We start from the raw sequence: 20,078 nt of genomic DNA, 5'->3' as shown, positions 1-20,078 counted from the left end.
TGTCCAAAAGACGTGAAATAAAAAGCACCTTTCCATTAAATAAAGTGTCTCACACGGCCCCGGGGGGTGAACAGAGGCCTCCTGTAGCGAATCGATGCGTTTTTGTAAGAAAAATATCCATATTCAAAATGTAATAATCACTTTAATGTAGCTTGCGCCAGCAGTTGTACACGGAAGCAGTTCCGGGCATATGACATATGTTCAGCGTTGCGCATGCGCTGCTCAGAAGTGACGAACGTGGAAGCGCAGCGGAGAGATCAGAACAAAACAACGGTCACTTATTAGAAGTACAAAACGAGGATTTGTAAAGAAGAATGTCTGAAGATTTCGATATAAGCCAAGAGGAGACTGGTTTTCCTTTGCTAAAGTAAGGAAACTTTGCTTCCTTTGCTCCTGTTAACAAACGTTGGTTTTCACGAGACTCACCGGTGCATGTGCAACGCTGAACTCATACGTCATCAGCCCGGAGCTGCTTCTGTGTACAACTGTTGGCGCAAGCTACATTACAAGTTATTATTACGTTTTGAATGTGGATATTTTTCTTACAAAAATGCATCGATTCGCTACAGGAGGCCTTTGTTCACCCCCCAGGGCCATATGAGACACTTTTTTTATGGATGGGCGCTTTTTATTTAACTTCTTTTGGACTGATGCATGCAACACCCGCTGACTGCCATTAAACAGCTTGAAAGATCAAAGACAATTTTTTATATAACTCCGACTGGATTCGTCTGAAAGAAGAAAGTCATATACACCTAGGATGACTTGAGGGTGAGTAATTAATTGGCAAATTTTTGGGTGAACTAACCCTTTAAGACGTAACCGAGTGAATAGCCGTGCTTTGGCTGTGTGCGCTCAGAAAACTGGAGTTCTCTTTCACGTTGTCACACTTAAATTTACCCATATGTCTGCTCTTCTCTTATTCCCAGACATTGACATTTTTTAACGTTTTATGAGACGTGCAGCAAGTGCATGCTAGCTTATGTTCCGCCGGATAGATCAGTACAGCTCAAATGTGTGCATTTAACCTCCCAATAAAGCAGGAGATTTGTTCTGAGTGGACATTTCCTCTAACATTTCCGTCCCGTTTTTATTAGTTGACGAAAATGTCAATAGATTTTCATCATAGTTTTTGTCATTCAAAACAAGTTTTTATTTCGTTAACGTCTCATCAACTAAATTAACACTGATCGGTGTAAAAGCAAGTCTCCTGTGCAGTAGACTTGGCATTAGCCTGTTGTTAAACTAATCAAACAAAACTCATTTAAATGTAACAGGTAGTATGAATTTATGAAAAACTAAATTCTCTAAACACACATCTTGATCCAGCATTACTGGTTTAAAATACACAAGGGAAAAAACATCTGAACTTCTAGAAACATCAGTCTTGTAGAGTTCAAGCACGTCCACTCAACTGCACACATGTCCAATACTCTCTTCCTCTACACAAATACAAAAACACACACTATTTCATCACACCTCTCCAAGAACATGGCTGCCACCTACTCAATCGAAAGGAGGATTTCTGTGAATATTGACGCCGTCCTCCCTCCCACCTCCACAGAACAAACAGTCCAGCCAACCCTTTGCAGTGCACACAGCTTCTGCACATGAACTTTAGCAAACGAATACAATAGAAAGAAGTATAGCAACATACAGCAGAGTACATTATAGAGAACAGACCGCACACTGGAGTTAGAGAAAAATAGAAACAATAAGAGAACTCACAAGGCACAGCGTGGCGGTAGAGGTTGTCACGTATGGTTTGCTGAAGCTCGTAGTCAGCGGAGGATTTCTGAAACCTTTGGCTCAGGTAGCGCTTCAGGTCTTTATTGAGTTTGTTTCCTGCAAAACAAAATGAAAAACACACGTTATTGATGATGAATCATGCGCAAACTCAGCAGAGTACTATTTTACTTTGTTTCTGACTAATTGTTTCACCACCAATGGATAAAAGTTCCTGCTAGTGGATAATGGTGCCAGCAGTGGCTAAAATTGCTAAAAAAATTGTAGCATATTTGTGGTTGGAAGAGGATTTGGGATGTTCCTATAGCTTGGCGATAGCAATGGCCACAACACAGGTTTGAATCCTGTATGTAATGCATTATATTCAAGAAAAACGAATTGTAAACTTGTCAATGGTATCAGATAGTAGTTAATACATTTTTGAGAGCAAATGGAAGAAGTGGACAGCTTTGGGATATAGGAGATGCTAATGAGTGTATTTATACAGTACTTTTCAAAAGTTTGGAGTTAGTAATATTTTTTGAAAGAAACAAATACTTTTATTTAGCAGGGAATACTGTCTAAAATAACAGTAAAAACTTACAGTATAGCTACAAAAAATGTAATTAAAATAAATCCTGTCGTTTTTAACTTTCTATTCATTAAAGAATCCTGAAAAAAATGTAACACGGTTTCAAAACTATTAAGCAGAACAACTGTTTTTAACATTAATAATAATAAAAAACGTTTCTTGAGCACCAAATCAGCATATCAGAATGATTTCTGAAGGATCATGTCATGTGACACTATAGACTGGAGGAATGACTGCTGAAAATTCAGCTTTGCCATCACAGGAATATATTACATCAAGAGACCTCCATTAAAAACATTTAAAAACACCCCCAAACTTTTGAATGCTACTGTACAAATGTTTATAATTGTTTACAATTATATTGTTGGATGTTTGCATCAAGTATGTCTGGCAACTATGTTTCTCAAATCGTAAACAATTACAAATGAAACACATTCATAAACATTAATTGTGGAGCATGAGTGTGAAATTGTAATCCATAAGACAGTAACACGTCGTAGCACACCTCCATTCACACTCATGGGGATACCTGGCTGCCACCTCAACCCAGTGCAAGCAATAGAGTGGGCCATGTGAAACATTTCCCACCCTCAGCTCCACCATCTGTTTAGAAGACACAGATCGCTTACCCAGCACCATTTCAAAGAGATGCCAATAGCCAAAAGCTGTTTATGTGTTAATGTGGTTCCACTGGGTGCCTGCACCAATGCCAGATCGGTCGCCGGCACTGCCTTCCCACAAACTCTCGATTTCTCACATGTACTAGTGACTCAAGGGACTTCCCTTTCCCGGATTAATGGGAATATTGCATTTCTGGAGAATTCTTTTGAATGGATAGTCTCATTAAGGGCAAATGAGGTAATCAGTTTCTCTCTCGCTCGCTCTGTAGTCTGTCGTTGATCAAATGAACCTGCGTTTTTAAACTTTATGAACATACATAATTGGTTGCCATGGTAATACATAGTGTTGCAAGTCCCAAATGCCGCCCTCTGCCCTTGAAGTTCTCCTACAGATGCAAACTTAGGTGACATAAACCAACATAGACTGTCAATTGTGTAAAGTTTACACCAGTCCGGGCTCTTTGAGGGTGCTCATGATCACCATTTTGTATCCTAAAAGAACAACAATTTTTCACAATAATGAAACAGATAACCATTTTGCAGAAACATTAAAAACTATTTTCATTTTTCTTTTATGTTTGGAGGATTTAGGTTCTCTGGAGAATCTGAATCTCTTTGTCCTTTTCTACGAAATAATTCAATACTCCTTAATTTTTACTCTCATCACAGTGTGTTCAAACTAACAATAATAACCACAAAAAAAATTTTAATACTGCAAGCAAAAATGGAATAGATTTAATATTGTGGTCTACAAATCCAGAGCCTTTATGTATCTTTAAAGTCAGCATGAAATGGAAATTCACCCAATCAATTTCCTACATTAATTAATGATCAATAACAATAAAGGGATAGTTCACCCAAAAATGAAAATTCTGTCATCATTTACTCACCCTCATGTCGTTCCAAACTTGTATGAGTTGCTTTCTTATGTTGAACACAAAAGAAGATATTTTGAAGATTGCTGGTAATCAAACAGTTGGTTGTTGCCATTGCCTTCCATAGTATTTTTTTTCCTACTATGGAAGTCAATGGCAACCACCAACTGTTTGATTACCAGCAATCTTCAAAATATCTTATTTTATGTTCAACATAAGAAAGCAACTCATACAAGTTTGGAACGACATGAGGGTGAGTAAATGATGACAGAATTTTCATTTTTGGGTGAACTATCCCTTTAATGCATGTTATTGATCTTATTGTGAATGATCCAAACATGCATGCTTTTAATTTTTATATTTTGACCTAATATTTAATCAAATGTCATAACCGGATCTTCCAGTGAAACAACAGGCTTCTTCTCTTGTGCTAGACTACAAGCTTGCATTCAGATTTGCCTCCATCAATAGCCAACAAATAGAACCAAATCCCAAACTACATTTTTTCCTTTATCAATAATCTGTTTCACTTGAATGCAGGTCACAATACGGAATAAAAGATTTGTCGCTACCTTTGTTACATCTCGATTTTAAGGAGAACACAAAGAATTGTTTAGAAAAACAAAAAAATGCTTTGAATATTTTTCACAAAAGTTAAATATATAGTTGTGTATATGATTTTGAGATTCATCTTTTCACACTGAGGACAACTGAGGGACTTACATGCAACTATTACAAAAAGTTCAAACGCTCACTGATGCTCCAGATTTTGTCTTCTGGGAAACATGTAAGTATCATCTGTAGCTTCTGAAGGCCAGTACTAAATGTACTATTTATGTGATATTTATGCAAAATAAGAAAAATGTACACTTAATGCATCATGTTTCCTTCAGGAGCGTCAGTGACTGTTTGAACCTTTGGTAATAGTTGCATGCAAGTCCCTCAGTTGTCCTCAGTGTGAAAAGATGGATCTCAAAATCATACAGTCATTGTTGGAAAGGGTTCAAATATGCAAAAGATGCTGGAAAACCAAAGAATTTGTGGGATTTTTCTGAAGAGCAGCGGGTAGTTTAACTGTTCAGGACAAATAATGGACTCATGAACAACTATCACAAAAACAACAAAAACAGCTGTGGATCATCCAGGTAACAACACAGTATTAAGAATCAAACGTAAACTTTTGAACGGGGTCATTTTTACAAATTCAACTATTATTTTCTCTTGTGGACTATATTTAAACATCTTTTATGTGAAATATCTTATTCAGGTCAGTACTAAATAAAAAATAACATGCATTTTGTATGATCCCTCTTATTTTGGTAAAATAATGGACATTTTGCAGATACTGCAAAGTGAATGTAAAATTTTGACCACAACTGTATATAATATCGTGGTCTTCAAATCCAGAGCGTTTATGTATCTTAAATCATTGCACAGAAATCTGACAAGGTTTTTCATCTATTAACTGAAAACGGATTCAAAAACACAGCAGATATCCTTAGTTACACACATTATATTGAGGTAAAAATGTACATTTAACACACAGTTCGTGTAACAGCCACCATGTCGAGCAGGCTGTACAATTAGCTGTAGAACAAGTAACAGCTCTACCAGGCAATGTTCAAGCTAGAAGGTCAGAAAAGAGCTTTTCTCTCCTAATTGAACCTCTGGAGGATTGTTTCTTAATCTAGCCACATCCAAGTCTAAAAATACACTTCGAAGTAAAACCCATTAGACTGCTTTTCTGAACTGCTTTTCTGAACTAAAACGGGAATAATATGTGAGTGTGAAATTCCTGTTGCGTTGGTGTGTGCAGTCTGGCGTTGACGTTAGCGCCACGGCATACCACTGTGAATTAATCCCTGCAACAGGTTGCGAGTCATTACTCAAACCTACAGCAGCCAGACTACACACCCACCCCCATCCATCATCCCAAACTCACTTTATTCCAATTAGCTGCTTACTAGTCCAACTCAATGGCAACAATGGACTCCTGGCCAACCAATGAAAAACCTGATGAGATCTAAGACCTTGCCCTGCAGAGATGAAGCCAAGAGAGAGATGTGAAAACCGAGAGATTGTGGAAAGATGCCAGGGGATACACTTTATAAAACAAAGGTTTTTTGGGGGGGGGTTTACAGTAGCTTATGTCACTACTTTCAAGATACTGCGATGGCCTGTGGTTTGTGTGAATATTCACAACTAATGTGGAGGCTTTTGAGTACAAAATGAGTTATTATTATATGGAAGACAAAACAGGTCTACCACAATTCCCATGTCTATATTCTTATAACAATGGTTTTCAAATTGAAAGGGGGCACAATAAATGTTGGTAAAAACTCAAATGAAATAAATCATAAATATATACTACGGTTTTATTCAAAGACACCTGAAAATAACAATAGACAACCAAACTAATAATAACAGGCACATATTTCTCAGCTAATATTCATATTTCTCATTCAGTTTGGCCTGATGAGAATGTTAGTGATCAGCAAAGTGTTCCAAAGAGCAAAAACATGATGCAAGCAAGAAGGAGGCCCACTGCTTCTGGAATACTGCCTTGAATTACTGCACATTATTTGTTCTGGTGAATAAAAAAGGGTACAAAAATGTAGTGCACTAAAATGTTTAGGGTGTCATTTTACACAGACCATGCACTTTTTACACACAGCGAGCAGATTACACAAGATATAATGTTATTATGTGTATTGTGAGCGATATGGAAATGGATTTAGTGCAGTGTAAAGAATGGCTCTAAAAGCACCTTGTGTTTTTGTGAAGAAAATATGATTATAAGATATTTTTCAAACGGGGGAGGAGCATAACTTAAAACCAATAATAACTACATTATTCACACAGAAAAAGAGAAATTAAATACTAGCATATAGAGAACCACAAAATCAAATTAAATGTTTCTTAAGCGAATCAGTTTTTCAAGCACCCAACTCATCTTGCAGCAATCAAAAAGCTGTATGATATCTGTTGTGAGGTCGGCAGTTCTGCTTTATTTTGCTGACTCTCTGCTGATTTATGCAGACCCTCGAGACAGAAATTACAACGGCCCAATGGTGCACATCTTATCTTCTTTTTGCTTAGTGTGTCCATAATGCTGTGTGAAGATAAACAAGTAACAGCACTGAGACTTTATATTTATTTTTAAAAACAGTTTGCATTTTATTCCACCACTCTTCAAAAACAGACTAAGAACTGGCGGTTCAGAGAGAAAGATTAGTCACTCTTTGAGTCTGTGTATATTAATGAGTATTGGGGTATGGGGGACAACATTTGGTGTCCGAGCCCCAAATCCCTCCTAAAATAGATAATTAGAGAACAAATTGCTACCAAACCAACTGCACCTGGCAGAGACACTGATAAGCTCCTAACTGCGAGTGCCCACTTAACACGACAGCCAAAGCAGGCTGGATTCATTCCAAGTGTATGTATCTGCATTTACGCAAGTGTGTAAGACAACTGTCTCAGTAACCAGGATGTATCTTAAATTACCTGCTGGATTTCAATGCCCATCAGAATACACTAAAGCTCAGTGTGTTTAGTAGAGATTACTGGATCAGACAAAGTATCCGGCATTCAGAACAGCGAGATGAGAGAGAGCGAGCGTGTGAATACAGGGCCTGGTACTACTTAGAAACATCACTGCCAGCTGATGCCAGTCCTAAGTTCTAGGAAAAAGTCTTGTTTTACTCACTTGGCTTTGGAGATGGAAAACGAAAGAACTGTCAGATTTGCAAATTTCTTTGGAGTCAAGCTACTTTCTGAACATTTTCCTCTGCCTGTGCATAAAAGCAGGAAATATAACTTTGTTCAGAAAGGCTTTTGGAAAAAACTGGTGCCTGACAGATAAGTAAAGAAAGTGTCTGACACACACAGTCTATCTAACCAGTGATGTGCAGCAGACTTCTGAAATGAGGAAAGGCACTTGTTTTTGGTCCAGTGTAAATTCATGTTCCAATGCAGTGTTTGGGTTAAAGGCGTATGGAGCGCAATTTAACTTACATTATTTAAATGTACATTCAATCATCTAGCAGACACTTTTATCTAAAGCACCTTACAAATGAGGACAACAGAAGCAATTAAACTAACAAAAGGGCAACAATATGTAAGTGCTGTGACAAGTCCCATTTAGCCTAAAGCCCTGGACACACCAAGCTGACGGTTGGATGCTGGGCAATGTCAGGTGCCTTTTGAGCTTCGGTCAGCTTTAGTTTTTTCAGTGTGTTCCGCATCATTGGCTCTAGTTGGACATGGGAGAGTTATGTTCTCCCACACAAGCACAGAGCATACACGCTAGTTGACCGTCGACAGTAGTCCGTCGAGAGGGCTCTAGTGCAACTTTTTTTGCCTCGACACAGGCGATGCGAGGCAACACGAGGCTACACCACAGTCAGCTTTCCTTAGCGCTGGATCTTTGGCGTTGGTTTGGTGTGTCCCTAACAAAGCACACATAGCAAATTTTAATAAATGGTGGGGGTGGGGGGGGGTAGATAACGGGGAAAAATGTCAGACTTTATCAGACAAGAAACCAACTTTGTATGTTTATGATAACATTTTGTAATATTTGTTGTGGTATTTTTGTATGTATATCACAAATACTAACATAACATATAACGTGTGTAATATTTAATAATTTGTATAAAAAAACTATAATCTATATAAACAGTTTTCAGAATAAAACCATTGGCAAAAAAACTGACTACATATTTTGATATGTTTGTAAAGACATATTCTGAAATACCTGTTTTGTTTTATTTCTGTATGTATATATTACATACTACAAATATAATATAATAAAAAAATTAAATCTATAATTTATATGAAACATCATTTAGCTAACATTATCAAATAATATTATATTACTATTAAAGGGGTGGTTGATCAGCTTTTTTCGAAAGCTTGATTGTGTTTATGGGGTGCAGTGTAATATGTGTTCATGCTTCGTTTTTAAAAAAACGCATTATTTTAACATATTTTACCTATATTCTACACCGCTGTTTCCATTCTCATCAAAGCGGTCTGTTGAGTTCCTGGTTCTATGAAGCCCCTCCCTCAGAAATATGCAATGGGCTCTGATTGGTTAGCGGGCTCAGTGTGTTTGTGATTCGCTAACCGTCTAGTGCACGTTGTCCGGAAATGTCACGCCCCCTTACTATTACGGGTAGTTGCGTGTTCCGGAAAATGCTCAAAGCCACCCTGTGGACAGACGTCTAGGGCTGTCAGTGTCTTCTAATGAGCCTCTACAAGATCAGTCTGCTAACACACATAGATATTACCCTCAGTCCACCTCTTAACTCTCTAAATTTTGAAAAAAAAAAAAAAAGATTTCAATACACAAATCTAAGTAATCGTTAAAAACATGCAGTCTCATAAGTTTTTACAATGCGGTGCAACAAAAACACCCAGCTGGCGTGATGCTGCTCTGCAGAGCCATGTGTCCAAGAGTCTGTGTGAAAAACAGGTATGAGGTCTGTAAACAGGCGTCTGTTTGGTATTCTGCTCTGGTTTCTTTCTCAGCTCTACACTGCCCTCTCTGTTTCCTCCAATACGCCTGGCCTGCATCACACTGGGCCTTGTCGCCATGGCAACGCTGGTCAGAGCATCACTTATCCAGCTTTGACGTTTAAGTGTGCCGCCCCCTACTGGTGGTTAATGGTAACAAGTACACACAATACATATGAATATGAACCTGTGGTCATTACCTGCCTTTTCAAACAGTAAATTATGAGCTCAACAAATCATTTCAGAATATTTAAAATAAAAAAGGAAAAAAATTAAATCACTACAGCACCCAAGAGTGTGGTTACAGTTTAGTTAACATGGTCAACGTACATAATTTTTCCCCCGCCTTTATGCTTGACATATGAGCAAAATAACAGCAAAAATATACAGCAAAAAATTACAAACATTTTAACATTTAAAAATATATTCAAAACATACTCCTCCAAAAGTGGGATTAATATTGAGTGTGATAATATATATCTATTATAAATAAGAAATGATGGAAAACGAGGTACAGAATTTAATATTAAAGCAATTACTGTAATTACTGTCAAAACATGCCAAACTTTGGAGAAATTTAATAGTTTTAATTTAATAGTTTTATTGTATTATTGAAAATTTAAATAAGAATCATTTGATGTGTTAATGTAGCAGTAATATAAAGTACAGTCACGGTGTCATGTTAACCCCTCATTTATAAGGAGGAACATACTGCTTTCTGCTGGAATTTATGACAATCACAGCCTATCAGCGTTCATCCTGAGGATTTTAAATGACCATACGAGATAAAAAAGACAGAGACACTTTACAGCCGCATCTCTGTCCAGTAGCAAGTGAAATTGTTTACCACATTCCAGATTGCTTTTATCGATTCCCAGCACTCCGGGCAGAAAATGCCTCCAATGATTCATCTCAGACATGCAGTGTTGATCAGATAGAGCTGTCGTTTATATTAGACCTCTCTGACTGCAGGCATCAGCCAGGCGCTTTAGCTTCACTGGCCTTTATGTTTGTGTCTGACTGTTGGGGTTATCTGTGTTTTATGGGTGAGCGTGTCAGTGTGAATGCATTAACATCTTTGGTGGATCTCAAAAAAGTACAAACTCAGAAATCTTACAATTGCCCTTTTGGAAGAAGCACAACTTTATACACTATTATTATTGTAAATACACTGCCTTTCAAAAGTTTGAGGACAGACTTTTTTAACCTTCATTTTTAATTCAATTAGCATTACATTTCCTCAGTCCTTACAATATAGCATGACTCAACAACAGTTGAGTAAGGCTAATAATATAATTTGTTTTTTTTATATATCCCTTCTCTTACTCAATCGTCAGGCATCAGACAACCAAATTAAACTTTCACGCCGCCAAACAAATCAGACCTTTCTGATAGGATTAACAGAGAAGCATTAAGACTCTGAACACCCGATGTGAAGTAACACAATTAATTAGCACAGCCTATTAACACTGCTAGCTTGCATTACATGCTTGATAGGAACGGCTGTTAAAGCAGCTTAGCATCATTGTTTGTCTGCCTAAATGTTTCCTTATCAGGCCAAACCTTACATGTGCTTTAAGTCTTCATGGAGTCTGGCTCTTTCAGGACATTACAAAAGGAGATTTATAAGACAGCCAGTATAAGCAGGTGGAAATGGATTGACCTGGGTTGCATTTATCATCTACAGGGTCTTTGTTACAATAAATGTGCCCATCTGGGATCGTCATTAACCCAAATGCTGACCACGGAGTTCATAGCACGCAAAATTTCAAGCAAACTTTGACACAAAGGCCCACTAGAAAAAGAAGTAGGGCTGCACGATTATGACAAGCATCAAAATTGTCGATTATTCCCTTGAAATTGTAATTGCGATTATTAATTACGATTAATTTACATTGAATGCTGTTTTGAATAGCTTTATACCGTTGTTTAAAGCAACTGCATGCCATATTTTTATATGAAAATAAACAAGCTGAAAACACTCTTCCTGAAAAACATTTATTGCTTTTCTATAGCATTAAGCCTCAAATGTCAACTATACATTGGTTTGGTTTCTTCTTTAAATAATAAAAAAATGCATAGTATTATAATGCTATACTAAAACTAAAATTCAAACAATGGGAAAAAACCCTTAAGATAACCTAGAGAAAAAAAACACATCTTAATCATGCAGAATAAATTGGTCTTTTACAATTTTTTTTTTTTTTTTTTTGCAATTGCACCTTTGAACAATTACGTAATTGTGGCATTCATAATTGTAATCACAATTAGAAATTTTATTAATTATTGATACGTTTTTGTTGATTTTATTTCAGTTTTTTGTTGGCTTTAAATTTGTTTTAGTTAACCAGAAATTATACAGGCATAAAATATAAAACTATTCATCTACAAATATAGCAACAACAAAAAAAGGGGGATGTAATATTTTTGTTTTGATGTTTTGTTTTTTTGTTTCATTTCGTTTAGTTTCATTCTTCCAAAGCATTGTTTTTTGTAGAATTTGAAATTTTGAAAAATTACACATTTACATTTTTTCTTTACATATATTTTTGTATAATTCCACTAGTTGATTTAGGTTAATACAAAAAAAAAATGTCCATCCTTTTCCTTATTGACCATTTAAATGAGCACCCGCCACAGGGTACTAAATGTCTCTCACACACACCTACACAACACTATTAAACCCTTTGGGGCACTGACAGGCTACACATATTACACCTTCTCTGCCCAACCATGGCACAATGGACTACTGGACTTTATAACGTACCGCCGACAGAAACAACAGGCCCCATTCCTAATAAAACACTGAGTTGCACTTGCACTGCTGAGGGCCATATCTTCATTCTCCTTCCTTCCTCTGAACTTCTGCCTTGCTTTTGTTCCATGGCATCCTTCCTTCTCCTCACTTTAATTGTTCCCTCAATCCATTCTTGTGTCCTTGTCTTCCTTTTTTATCATCTTGATGCATGTGTCACTTTCTTTTACCCTCCGTCACACTATGTCTCTCTCGCTTCGCTGCAGTCTCGCCCAACCACTGGGTTTGATTAAAGCCTCTGTGATATAACTCACTCTCACCCCATGCAGGGACAACAGTCCCCCCACCATGTACGTGGCAGCAGGGCGCGCTCACAAGTCAATATGGCAACCCCTCCACCCAACCAACACTTCAGGAGTATGGCACCATGCCAGACATACTAAAAGGAACCCTACCAACCTGTCTCGCTCTCAGCCGCAATGATTTTTCATTTTGCTGATGCAACACAATAACTAAATAAAGCACGTACCGTCCTCACCGAGCCTCAAGGGTAACAGCTCTGTGACTAAGCAAACAGCAACCAGCTGAGCCAAGACCACCAACACCATCTTCAATCTTTCCAAGACCGTCACTAGGGGGCATGTGTGAACATGGTCCAGATTTATGTGTTAAAAGGGCTAGTTAATGTATCATCTTCTGGGAATAATATACATACAATGCTCAATTTTAACTCAGTTAAGGCATTTACGGAATTTGAAAGTAAATTTACTTATAGTTAATTAGTAGCTACAAAGGTGTCCACATTCAATACAAAGAGGTATATATAGTGCTGTGCAAAAGTCTTTGGCCATTAGTATTTTCACCCCAAAAAATTGCTTTAAGCCAGTTATTTCTACCTTTTGCTGAAGTGTGTCAATAGGAAATATCAGTTTGCATTTCCAAGCATCCTTTTTGTCATTAATTGCAATAATCCAGTGAGATTTTTGTATGCACAAGGAGTATATATATATATATATATATATATATAATTAAATAATACAAATACAATAAAGTAAAAATACACAGATACTTTAGAATGGCTGTAAATGGAAAAGAATGATTTTGCCCGCAGAATAATGTATAATAATGTGTCAGGAACAATTTCATCCATCCATTTCATCCACCTAGGACCCCAGGAGGGAGCTGTTTGTAATGCCCTATTGAAAAAAATGTATATAGTATAAAACATAATTGAACATTTGCATATGGTATGTGTTAAGTTGATCTGTTGAGTGATTGTCATGGCAATGTCAAAAGTTTCAAATGTCAAATTTCACAATCTATAGCTTTTTTCTATGCATGTAATACAATTCGGACGAAATTAATGGCCATAATAGAATAGTTTATCAGTAAATGGTAGAAAAAGACCTTCTTAAAGCTAATTTATTTAGAAATGAAGTCCAGAGGGGACGTTTCACAAAAGTAAAATCATTGCAGGTATTATATAGAGGAATAAGAATGAACCATCACCTGTAAGTGAAACACAGTGGTGATCAAATGGAGACCAGCTAATTCATACCAACACATTCTTTCTCCTTCACTGTTGTCATTCCCTGCGGCTCCACCTAACACTGCTACTATTTAATGCTGGGGTTTCACTCCCACAACCTTTTGCTATCCACCTCCAGACTTTTCCTCCCTCCATATTTCGCTTTTCCGGTCATTCTCTTATCCTCAGGCTGGCGTTGACCCTTGAGCCGATGGCCATGACCTAGCTTCTGCAGCGGTGATGCTGAGTCACAGGCAGGATGTTACATACGACAGAGACAGGCAAGGTGATGTTATCCACATCGGGGCCTCCTTCCACACACCACATCTGCCTCTGTCTATATTTAGCAACCCTAGTGCACGCACACAACTGCCTCAGTCTACTACATTAAACTACACTCAGTGAAACAGAGAGAGAGAGTGATTGCATACATACATGAACATCATAAACACAGGCTTAGGCACCTTCCCAAACAAGTCTTTGAGACACTAATCTAACAGTGGCCCAAATGCAGCTCTGATCCACTCCTCTAGAGCAATGCATACTGTAGCACTGTACGCAGCATATTACAGCATAAGCAACATTCATACAGCGGGGTTCCTGTGTTGTGTTGTTGTGTTAAATTAATATAAAATAAAATAAATAAATGGCTTTATAAACAAACAAAATGATCCCAAAACAGATGAAAAAAAGCAAAGTTAACCTAAATTGCATGAGCTATAAAAGAGAGCTTCAAATCCTAGATCAGTATAAAATCTAGTCTTAAGCCTCACTCAAACAGTGGCACATGAATGTGTAATGAAAGTGTCTGAATATGGTAGCTCTTATCATTTTTTACATGCATACTGTTGGGTGTTATACATAAATAAAAAGACAGTTTAAAAATATATTATGAAAATCAAAATGCATAAAAGTATCCATAATAAAGATAACCAAAAAAAAACAATACAATTAAAAATGTAGTTTGAAATACTGTCAGGCTTTTAGATTAACATTAATAATGAAAAATAATAAATTTGATAATGTATTATTGCAAAACATGTAATACATTTAAAAATGTCACAAAGTGCAACCAAAAAAAAAGTAATTTCATTTTTTTCCTTACACACTGAACAAATGAGTGTAGACAAGACTCCGAAGGAACATGTGACACTAAAGTAATGACTGCTGAAAATTCAGCTTTGCCATCACAGGAATAAATTATATTTTAACATATATTCAAATAGAAAACAGTTATTGTCATTTGTAATAATATTTCAAAATATTACTGTTTTTACTGCATTTTTTAAATCAAATTATTGCAGCCTTGGTGAGCATAAAAGACTTCTTTCAAAAGCATAAAAAAAATCTTACTGACCCCAAACCTCTGAATGGTAGTGTATTTTTCAAAGCATTTTTGTTTTACAAACAACAGGAATTACTCATAAATATTACGTTTTTAGGGAATCACACAGCATATCATTTTACAAACTGAACTAACCTTGCCTTGTCATAAAAAGATCAAGTTATCTGATATTTTAAGAGACATGCACATCATTGAAGGTGTGTATTTATATAAGTATGTACTGCATTTTTATTGTATTTTTGAATAAATTAATAGATAAAATAAAAAATAGCATCACATCATTGTCCCATATAAAGGATACCCTTGGGGGGGGGAACTAAAATTTGGTTAGAATAAAAAAACATTCATAACATACCCTCTGAGTAGTCAAGGGAATGTGAACCGCATGCAATTTTAATGCCTAGCCTTCCCAATTTCATTTTTTCCCTAAATTTTCATGCTTAAAATATCAAGCGCCCATATGTGCAGACTCTGTTAATGGCGTACACCCCGAGGGGCTTTGCAATCTGTCAAGCCAACCAACCTGCACTGATGCAAACAAAGGCACAATGCATGACTGCGCTGATCACCTGCGTCACATCACAGAGACACTCTGCATTTCAAGCTTATGGTTCTTTTTCACATCCTGCATCATTACAGTGCATATCTGGGGAAGTTTATACACTAAACGTTTGGAGGTTTCTCTAAGCTGTAGTGCCTGCAGACTCTTTTGTACTGTGAGGGAATTAATCTTGAAGCTGGTAGTGACAGCTTTCTGCAGTGCAGGCTTCTTCATCATTCATTCCACTTCACTGTGACTAAACGCGCTTTCATGCTACATGTCATCAACCTCTTTACAATACCAAGAACCACAACAATAGGTTCTTCATAATCATCTCCATTTCAATCCCATCTCCCCTCATTTCAAGAGCCTCGGTGTTTCATCTTTTCTTCTCTGGAAAATATCACATCCTCTTCTCCATCTGTCCGAAACAATATGCACATGTTCAGGAAGTGCTATGGAAATAAAGCACAGAGTGGGAGATGATCCAGTGCAGCCTATATTTCACTGGGCAAAACCAATCAGCGACCTTCTCTGAGCGGGCCACTGGTTTGCATAGAGAGGGGACTGAATATTATGAGAATAGAGACAGAATTTAAATCGAAAGGCTTCATTGATTAACGATCTCTACTTTATTCTGTCTATCTCACTCTGAGATATTCACACACTGTGCAACATCCCAATACAAGTAGGATGTGGAAATCACCAGGGACCAGGTGATTGAAAAAAAAAAAATTTTATATTATAATACAATTAAATTAAATGTAAAAAATAAAATAAAAAATGAAACAAAAAAACTAGTGCTGTCAAATTGATTAAATCGCATCCAAAATAAAAGTTTGTATTTACATAATATGCGTGTACTATGTATATTTATTTAATACACGAGTTTCACAATTTGAGTTGAATTACTGAAATAAATGAACTTTTCCACAACATTCTAATTTATTGAGATGCACCTGTATATAAATGCACACATGTATATATTATAAATAAATATACATATATATTACATATATTTCTTAAATATACACATGTGTGTGTTTACATATATACATATAAATATACACAGTGTACACACAAATTATGTAAACACACATTTTTATTTTGGATGCGAATAATCACGATTAATCGATTTGACAGCACACACAAAAAAACACAAAAATACAAAACAATACAAAAACAAAAACAAATGCAAATACAAATGCAAAACACATAGCAAACAAACAAAAAAACTAAACAAAACCCTAACAAGCCAAGCAAAGCAAAAAAAAAAGTAATGTTAATATTTTAATGCTTAAAAATATAACTTTCTTTCACTGTAATTGTGTTACTGTAACTGTAAATGCAAAGTCAAAATTATCGTTTGTAATCAACATTATTTTTAACAAGTATTGAACCCTAAACATGCCTTTAATGTAAAAAAGTACCCAATAATACCGAGTCTCGCTATGAGAATATTGATACAGTACAATACAGTAATATTTTTCCCAACCTCTAATTATAACACTGACGTACTGTTAGATTACACTGCCGCTGAAAGGTAACACGTACAAAACACAAATAAAGCTATGATTAATTTCATACCGCAGCTAATAGTTCTAAAGAGTGCATACTTTGTCAAGGAAGCGTGCAGTGGGGCCGTTGTATAGCCGCTTTACTGCCGTCTAATAAGATGATGGAGCTCACGCACAGAGATCCAGAGATAATGATGCAATTATCCAACAACTCCACCTGGCAGAACTCCAGAACATCCAGACTCAACCCCACCTCGCTCGACCATCCCTCCCACATGCTAACAAAATGTTTTCAGTCACTCCTCCATCCTGCCCTCCATGCCTTTAGCCCTGCAGCCACAATACAGTCTAAGCCTCCACACACCGGATAATGGAAAAAAGACTAAACATTCAAATGAACACAGGAAAAAGTGGAAAAAGATGGTCATAAGTACAGGAAAAAAAGAAGGAAAAAAAAGAATAGCATTAATATACACATGCACACACATGAGGACCATATGTGTTGATGAACCATTTTAGCTGACCAAGAACTTCATCACTATTACTTCTGCTCAGTGAATAAACCTCTGACCCTAAATATGACATTTTGGGACAACTGGCCCGTACCATTTGAGTTATTTACAGAAATGATTTCTCAAATAATGCTTGTTCAGAAAAGTGTGCAGTTAATGTTTAAAGCAATTTGAAACTATTTTCACTCTGATTGCTTTCACTCAGATTTCACTCAATTGCTAGTCAATTTCACAAATAATTACAAAGAAACAAGAATTAACACATTGAATTAAACATGAAATTTTAAAGTTGAAAGCATTAAATAGTATTTTTTGCAAAACATACTCCAATGATCTTTGTATTATTCACTTTTATTATGTATAGTGCATCACTCACATCTTCACAATCAAACATAAAAATTTAGTTGACAATCCCATAACCATAAACATATAGAGTGCTGTTCAAAATTGTGGGTGTCGGGTTTTTTTTTTTTTTTTTAAGTATAATAAATAAAATTATACTGTAATTCAGCAAGAATGCACTAATTTGAAATAATTTCAAATTAGGGTTGGGCAAAAAATCGAATGCGATTTTCATGCGAATCTCGTCAGTGAAGCCACTTCTGGTGATTAGTAGTAAATCTCCAGCACTTGCTTTCAGATGGAGCAGCATTTACTACACAGAGCCGTAGATCACTGACAAGCTACACAAAATCGCGTTCAAAATCGCAGGCGATTCATTGCCGATTTTGAATGTGATTTTGTGTAGCTTGTGAACTACGGCTCTGTGTATTCGCATTCGATTTTTTGCATTCGATTTTTTGCACAGCCCTATTTCAAATAAATGCTGTTCTTTTAAACTTTCCCAAAGAACCCTGAAAAAACTTATCATTTTCCAAATGTTCACAATCATAAAGCAGCACAACTGTTTTCAACATTGATAATATTGTTTCTTGAGCATCAAATCAGCATATTAGAGTGATTTCTGAAGGATCATGTGACACTGAAGACTGGTGTAATGGCTGCTAGGAATTTTACATTTTAAAATATGTAAAAATTAAAAATAGTTATTTTATGTTGTAACAATATTTCACAGTATTACAATTTTTACTGTTTTTGATCCAATAAATGCAGCCTTGGTTAGCATAAGAGACTAATTTCAACTAAAAGATCTTACCAATCCCAAATGTTTTAATGGTAGAGTATATGTATTTGTGATTAGACATATTGCTATAGCTACGAATCCCTAAGGCCTTAAACCTGAGAAACTCTTTCATAACTGTGAACATAGTACCTCGGTAACATCATGGCAACATCAGAGCACTTGATCCCACTCTTCCTCTGGAGAAAAGCTTCAACAATCCCTTGCTTTAATGCCACTTCTCTCTCTCTCTCTCTGCAGATAGAGAACGATGAGATCCTAACTAAGCTGTAAGCTCTTTAGCTGAAGTGCTTTATGCCACATTAAGATGTTGAATCTTCAACCTTTGCTTACTACTTTACCTCCTGCAGGACTCACTGACTCGCATGTGCCATCACATGCTATGTTAACATGTCACAGCAGATTAGCATTTCTCAGAGGCTCACATACTAAACACATCCAAGTACTTCAAAAGTGATTGAGTTTTCCAGATGCCAAAAAAAGGAATCCAAGAAGGTAGACCTCTCTTTTTTTTCTCCAGATGTGCACAGCAGTGCTGAATCGGCAAAAAAATACAAATTCCAGCACTATTCCGCCCATTCACCCCCACCCTGGACCACCTATAACCACCATACAACTGTGCCAAATGGCAGAACTTTATACAAGGCTTCCAACACAAAACGCTTGGGAATCAACTTCAGGAGTTGTTTTGGGATTAAAAGGCATCTTAAGCACAGGTGCATCTTTAATCTTGCTTTGAATACAGAGTGATGGTTCAAATAAAACCTCTCTTCCCAGAACAGATATTTTTTAGCACTCAGTCTCATTTAACGCCTCAGTCCCCTGTGTATTTGTGGGTAAAAATTGAGTTAGACCTCCCCAGTTGTGTGGCAAACTTACATAAAGTTGAATTCCATTGTGAGCCATCTGAGGTGAACGCAGAAGAAATGGGTTTGTAAACCAGACAAAGATCAAATTGGGAAGAATGTGATTTTTTACAGCATTGACACAGCTGTGATAGAGATTACAGGGAGATGGGGGTGGGACTGAGGGAAGGAAAGACAAACTTTCCAGGTCTCTCTCATTCCACACTGTCAGTAAGCTGGCACACTTCAGATCTTCATACCTCTTTTTGAACCTCTCCTCACCACCAACACCCTTCAAGACATATTTACATTTGAATACACCTCAGCAGTTTTATTGTCACACGTTTGTTTAAAGGGATAGTTTACCCAAAAATCAAATGACATTCTAAACCTGTATGACTTTCTTTCTTGTGTTGAACACAAAAGAAGATATTTGGATTTTTTTTTTATGTACAATGAAAGTCAAGTCATTTGGATCCAATTTTGTTTTGGACTCCACTGACTTTCACGGTATAAACCAAAAAGCTGAAACATGCGTCAAAATATATATATATATATATATATA

At 36.6% G+C, this 20,078-nt stretch overlaps 1 protein-coding gene across 1 annotated transcript in view; it reads right to left on the bottom strand.

Annotated features, from left to right (window-relative positions):
• The window catches only part of LOC107717964 (membrane-associated guanylate kinase, WW and PDZ domain-containing protein 1-like), a 145,338-nt gene that overhangs the window by 79,790 nt on the left and 45,470 nt on the right, over positions 1-20,078 (bottom strand). Inside the window, exon 2 of the mRNA XM_016524873.1 lies at positions 1,729-1,845. Coding sequence (XP_016380359.1) covers positions 1,729-1,845 — 117 coding nt within the window. The remainder of the gene's footprint in view (positions 1-1,728; positions 1,846-20,078) is intronic.

The sequence above is a fragment of the Sinocyclocheilus rhinocerous genome, unplaced genomic scaffold, assembly GCF_001515625.1.
Source record: "Sinocyclocheilus rhinocerous isolate Xijiao unplaced genomic scaffold, SAMN03320098_v1.1 scaffold994, whole genome shotgun sequence".
Classification (NCBI taxonomy): Eukaryota; Metazoa; Chordata; class Actinopteri; order Cypriniformes; family Cyprinidae; genus Sinocyclocheilus; species Sinocyclocheilus rhinocerous.
The sequence above is the reverse complement of the archived record's forward strand: the minus strand, read 5'-3'. Positions and strand labels throughout refer to the sequence as shown.